At 46.1% G+C, this 6,339-nt stretch overlaps 1 protein-coding gene across 1 annotated transcript in view; it reads right to left on the bottom strand.

The window, feature by feature from the left end:
- Positions 1 to 1,120: 1,120 nt before the first annotated feature.
- The window catches only part of LOC108579164 (protein croquemort-like), a 7,731-nt gene continuing 2,512 nt past the window's right edge, over positions 1,121 to 6,339 (bottom strand). Inside the window, exons 3-11 of the mRNA XM_017942619.1 lie at positions 6,306 to 6,337; positions 5,795 to 5,961; positions 4,622 to 4,766; positions 4,295 to 4,498; positions 3,705 to 3,916; positions 3,030 to 3,426; positions 2,700 to 2,773; positions 2,371 to 2,578; positions 1,121 to 2,300 (exon numbers count right to left, since the gene is read on the bottom strand). Coding sequence (XP_017798108.1) covers positions 2,130 to 2,300; positions 2,371 to 2,578; positions 2,700 to 2,773; positions 3,030 to 3,426; positions 3,705 to 3,916; positions 4,295 to 4,498; positions 4,622 to 4,766; positions 5,795 to 5,961; positions 6,306 to 6,337 — 1,610 coding nt within the window. The 3' untranslated portion in view covers positions 1,121 to 2,129. The remainder of the gene's footprint in view (positions 2,301 to 2,370; positions 2,579 to 2,699; positions 2,774 to 3,029; positions 3,427 to 3,704; positions 3,917 to 4,294; positions 4,499 to 4,621; positions 4,767 to 5,794; positions 5,962 to 6,305; positions 6,338 to 6,339) is intronic.

Genomic DNA, 6,339 nt, shown 5'->3' with positions numbered 1-6,339 from the left:
GGAATCGCCTCGATTCTTGGAAATTTCGTCATTTCCGAGAAATGACGTCAATTCCAGGAATTCTCGAGGAGTTCAGCACCCTACGGGTATTCTCACACCGAATTTCGATATCTTTCCACAATTTTCGTAGTTTCCGCTAGAATTTCGGGATTTTTTCGATTTTTTCGATGAGAACGCATTCCTGGTGGTTTCTGCCAATGATTTATCGACTTTTGCAACTGAAAATTGTTTAAACAATGGGTTTATTGCAAAAACAAATGGATTTGGAGTGTAAGGGAGCAATAAATAGAGTGTAAAATGCTGTAAAGCAATACTGGTATATTGTAAACTTTTGTAAAATACATTTTAAACAATAATTTTACAATAAATAATCGATTTATTAACAAATAATTGCATTTCTTCAGTTTTCCTGATGTTCAAGTCCTTTCCTCGATTTCTACGGTGTCCTGGAAGGTCCATCTGTAATTCATACGCAAAGAACATTAATTTTTCTAATTGTTGACAAAAGTTATAAACAATTTCTAACCAATCTACCGCGTGCAATTGTTAATTCAACGCGAAATTAATAAATTTAGCTGGTCTATCGAGTTAAATTACGCAACAAATTTATTTAACACTTCCAGTAATTATAAACTATCGTCTAAATTGTTATTTAACAAGAAAGACTAATTATTCTGCAGTGAAAGTGCTTGAAAATAATGCAGAAGCTTAATTTTGCTATCTCTACGTTATTAGTAACGTTGAAGCAACTAAAAATGTTTTATAAGTATGAATTTTAAACTACTTACTACATGCAATTACGCTCTAATTTACAATAACAATCGTTAAACGGGAAAATTCAAAGTATTTCTACTCTAAATATCAACTAACCTGACGATACTTCATTTCCGACGATGCACCTCGTCCACGAAGACGAATCAATTTCCTCGTTGATAAAAAGATATCGCTCTTCTTTATCAACGGACGATACACTCGCTATCGTCGTTACTTATCGACGATAAAACACAGTCGACAGAAATGACAGAGAGAGAGAGAGAGAGAGAAACGAGAGAATGTCTTTAACGTAATAAAAGTTAGGGAATTTTTATTAAAATACAATACAAAATCGTACGAGTCTTGCGGTACAGCCAAAGGCCTTAGGCTGTGTGTATCTCGTAATTACGCGACAGAATTATATAGCCTACGCGGTAATTGCACTTGATCGAATCGCGGTAATCCTAGCCTTACAACGTATCACCCGTGATCGGTATAAATCGTCCACGTCCGTTTCGCCGGTGTTGCGAAAAAACTGTGCAACACCGTGAACGTCGGGACGGACGTCTCTGTCTGTACGTGAGAACGAAAAAAACTTAACAGTTTATCACGTCTAAAAGTTTGGCACAAGAGTAACTTTTGGAACGAGAGGAACATAGATGTCGGCGATAAAGTTATTATTTTATCATACGATTAGTATCGACGTAACCGTTTACGGCCGTGAGGAGCAGCCTTTAATCTTTGGCACCGTTTTTCTTTTACAATTGACACGATTCGTTGTCTCCTTTAAATTCGCACGAGTGCCCAAGGGATGCCTAACACGGTTGAGCAGTTATCTTACTGTTAATCCAAATTCCAAGTATTCTATCGCGTCCGTTATAAGAAACGCTTACTAAATCGTCTTCGTCGGCGTTTGATTCGAGTTCGACCAACAGACGCTAATTAAAGCTTCGTTCGGTAGTAACACCCGTCGCTTTCGTCAGTCTTGCACTTTCTTGATTTTTACATGATTTTCTTTACCTCTCCCCGAAGACAAGGAACGATCCTTGAGTTGATCCGATCGAATTACACGATTACAACGTACAACGAAGCCTGGCGAGATGCGAAACCTCTTTGAAACGCTGTAAGATCCCTTACCTCGGAGTCGTAGAAAATATTAGACTCGAAACGCGATCCGAACGTCCGACATTTCTTACCAGATTCGGATCGAACGTCGCAACACACTTGTCGATTCTTCTTCTTCAAGGACGCAATTTTATCGTAAAAATAGTACAAACATAGAAATTTCGCATAGTAATGTACGCAACGTGTTGATTCACGCGATCGACACAGCGTTCGAATCCTACAAATCGAGTCTCCTGACAGACTTCTCCCCTCTAATTCGGATGGTCGAGCTTCGTCTGTAGGTCCATGCTGAAAGATTCGATCGATTTCGGGTACAATTTACGATCGTTCCTCACGTTTGCGTCGTCGTTCGCGTTGCTTTTGTCCATGTAAACCAGCTCCGATTTGCCCGGTGTGCTCGTTATTATCTCCGACTTGGCGTTCTGTCAACGAGAAAGTCAATCAACCCATGGAATTTCATCGAGAGGAGACGTTTCCCTAATTCTTCCTTACTTTGTCGCGTTGCTTGTTCAACAGATACAGCAGCGTTGTCGTCAGGATTATGAGAGATCCTACGAGAACCATAACAGCCCCGACGTAGATGCAGACGTTAGGAAGCGAGAGCAACATCTTCAGGTCGCTCACGAACTTCTCCGTGGCTTCGACTTCCAAGGAGAACCACAAAACTGGAAAGTACACGTTCGGCACGTTCCTGAAAAGCCTGAAGAGAAATTCCTCGTGAGCGTGTACGCGGTTCGCAGGACCACCGATCAGAATATCATTCCTACGTTAAGCAGAGATTCTCGGTCTTGTCTATGTTTTATTGTCGGAAACGTACTTACGACACACTCATCGACGGTTCAAGCAGCACGTTGATCTGCAATTTAGCGGAAACCTTGAGAGGAATGCCCGTCGACTGAAAAGATCGATTCGGTTTTAATCGAGATCGTTGTCAGTTGGTTATCGGGGAATCTTCCAAACGAGTTAATTAGAACGAGAGACGGCGTTCGTCGATGACCGAACGTTCTCGTAGCAAGTGACAAATAAGCGCGAGAGTAGAACGAATACCAATTGCACCGAATCATACATAGGAATCTCCTGCGGAGGACGTTCTTTAAGACGGCACGTGAACGGAGAACTAATGGGATCGGGCAAAGAATCCACATATTTACCGGTTCGAGCGTGATAAAGAAATCGTGCTCCTCCCGAGGATTGATTCCGTCCACTTTTTCCCTCAGGCTAGGATCGGCTCTGTTGAAATGAGGTAGACTGGCGAACACAGGCGCGCCGTACCGACACGCGCTCACGTTCATCAGCCCGGCAGGTGTGCATCTTCCGTTACAGAAGCAATTTCCTATGTTCACGACGTCCGGATCTCCTTCGGGATCCTCCGCGGAGTGATCAGCTTCGAAAAAGTCCTCGGTGGTGGTTGTCTCCTCGAAGTATTTCGCCAAGTCGTGCGGGTAACGTCGTCTCGTGTTGTTTCCTAATGTTTTCTCGCTGAGAACGTACCGATAACCCTCCACGCCCATGTGATAAGTCGTTTGGGCGTACTCGTACGTCAACGGTCTGCGCGGAGAACGTGAGAAACCAAGATACAAAAGTGTCGTCTGCTAGTTGGCAGAGGGATCGAGGTGAATCGAGTCGATCTCCTCTCCGTAGGAGGAGTACACGGGATTACCGGACGATCCAATTTACGTGTCTCGAAGGTTAATGGGGGAACCGAGGAATTAAGATCGTCCAAGGAGAACAGACGCTTAATTCTCGCAGACGAAACTAATTAGCGATCGGGAGAGGGCGCGTTTACTTTTCTTTGTCGCGTCCTGCCGCCGTTTTCTTCCACTGACCTGCACAAATCGCCGCTGAACAACACTATCTCCTCCTTTTGCCTGTACGGCGGCCAGAATTCTCCCGCGCTACCCTCCACCACGTTGCAAGGGCTCTTGTAGAATTTCATGGTGTCTTTGTAGTTCCATTTCCTCAGTACGCCCAAGTCACCGATATCTGCCGCGCCTGTGTCCATGTTGAAGTGCCCTTCGAACATCGTCGAGCCGTTCCTCTGAAAAGAAAGAAGAAACGTCGCGATAGGGAGAGGCGTAGACTCCAATCGATCCACGGCGCAGGAAGAAGCGAAGAAAAGGAAGAAAGGCCTGGCGCGCACGGTAGGTGAGATTGGCTGGGCGTAAATGTTGCACGCGTGACGTAACAAATTAATACATAATATGCCTCCCATTGCTTTTCATTCGTCATTCAGCGACCTACACGTGACCTGTCCTATTCAGGAGCAATTTAAGTCTCGCTGCGAATAATTTATCGCCGGCTGCAATGCCGTTCCTACAACAGCGCAAATCGCATCTTCGACCTTCTGCCCCTTCTGCCCCTTCTGCCCCTTTCCTCGCTTTTCCAATTAAACGACCATGTAGAACCACCAGCTCACCATGTAGAACCATCCGAACTTGTCGAAGGGCGGCATTTCCTCCCCCATCGCGGCCAGTCTTCCGAGCTTGATCAGCGCGTCGTCGTAACCTGTGAACAGCAGTTGGTCCACCGTCTTCGTCGTGGCCACCGAGGACGATTGCAGCATGAAAGATAGGGTGTTCTGCAACGTCGTGTCCCAGTATCGTACCTTGTGCTTCGCTGACTGAAACACGGGCAAGCGAGATCAGTACGCGTGGAAATATCAGGGCATCCGTACGAAACAGACGAAGAGAAGGTGCACAGAAAGAAAGACCGACAATTGGGTAGAAGAAATTCGATTACTCACGATCGCGACGGTGTTTAATTGCGTGATGGGGTCGCTGAGGGAGCCATTGGTCAACTCAGGTTCAAAGTACCACCATCGTCGGCTGAAGTAGCTGACCGTGTGATTCTCAGGGTGGAAGGCTACGTTAGCTTTCTGCCGGATCTCTCTGCAATTCAATCGTTTGTTTCTACGCTTTCGACACGTACGATCGACGGTTCCGGAGGAGTCGAGATTACGTAAAAACGCGGCAGCATTCGCGACACGCGCGCGGAACGGAAAACCGGTGGGGAAAAACGGAGAAAAATTGCGTTGCCAGCCGGCAATTAAGAGGAGCGCGGCCGTCGCGGTCGAGCGACGACGTTCAATTAGGCGTCGCGCTCGTGATTAACAGAGCCGTGATTTCGTGCTTTAGCCGACATATCCGTGCGTGTTCTCCTTGATTAGATTTGACGCGACAATTGCCGGCCGCTAAGTGCACGGACGTTCGTTCGCTCCGTCGCGAGACCGCGGATGCACCCCGCGACGCGCCTAATCTTCGCTTATAGTTCAAGCAATCTTTTCTTGTGTAACTGTCTCGGCGAATTACACAGGCGAAATCTGACGGAGGGAAACGAACACCTCGTTACGAACATAAAATTATTTCAGGAACAGGTTTCAGGGGATATTAGCATTTCTTGCGACATTTGACAAGGGCAGTGGCGCTTTCGTTCACAGATACTTGATAATTAATCGAGCAATTGTTTTACGCTACGTTTAGAGCCACCTACGCCGACTGGAGGACGCTGCATCGCTCATTAAGATGCCAATACCGCGAGGTTAACTAGGTGTACTCGTTTGTTATCGTGATTAGATTGTCCGTTAGGGTTTAAGGTTCGGTCGTGCGCAATTGAGAATTGAACGAGGTTCGTCGAGGCTTCCGAGATCCCACGGAGTATCCTAAATAACGACGAATTACGCAGGATCGCGTCGAGCAAACACTCTTATGCAACAATTTCCGCTCCGACCGCAACCACGTTTTTTTTCTCCGATGATTCTTCGATTTCCGTGACGTAGCGGCGGGAACGAGATTGATGGTTAATTGTTACTCGAAATTGAATACTGTGTTTCAGTTGCCGCTGCGAGCTACCGTCATTATTACCACGGAAGTTTGCCTCCGGATCGACTTGAATCTTTTTTCTTCTTTCTATCGCGTACCTAAATACGTAGGGGCCAAGTTCCACGAGGTTAGGCTTCTTCCCGCGCGTCGTCAGCTCCTCAGGATTGGTCCAGTTGAAGAAGTAAATTTTCAAATACATAGGAGGTAGGCTGCTCGAGTCGTTCCATACTCCGAACGCCTTCGACGTTGGCGACAGTGACATTTCCTGGTTCAGACCGAAAGTTGCATTTTTAAGATCGATTTAAATCGACGACGAACGAATTCTCAAACATCTGTTGTTCGTTCACCGGAGAAATGAGAGACGGAACGGTACGCAGCGCACGTTTCTTATCAACGAGAAATTATTCGTCTAGCGCAACTCTAAAGAGATAATTGTTCAATTAATTGAACAATCAACCACTTTTCCAATCGCGCTGGGAACAACGACGAGACGGGGGCCTCGCTCCGCCTTCGTCTCGATCTTCTCCATTATTCTCTTTCGGTAAGAGAAAGAAGAAAGCTGCGAACCCACAGCGTGTAACAAATAAGCAGCGTTGTCGCGACGCTTACCTTCTGGAGGATGTGATGGAAGAGCGCCGGCCAA

Source organism: Habropoda laboriosa, unplaced genomic scaffold (assembly GCF_001263275.1).
Source record: "Habropoda laboriosa isolate 0110345459 unplaced genomic scaffold, ASM126327v1 scaffold64, whole genome shotgun sequence".
Classification (NCBI taxonomy): Eukaryota; Metazoa; Arthropoda; class Insecta; order Hymenoptera; family Apidae; genus Habropoda; species Habropoda laboriosa.
Note: the sequence above shows the minus strand (reverse complement) of the source record. Positions and strands in the feature narration are given on the sequence as shown.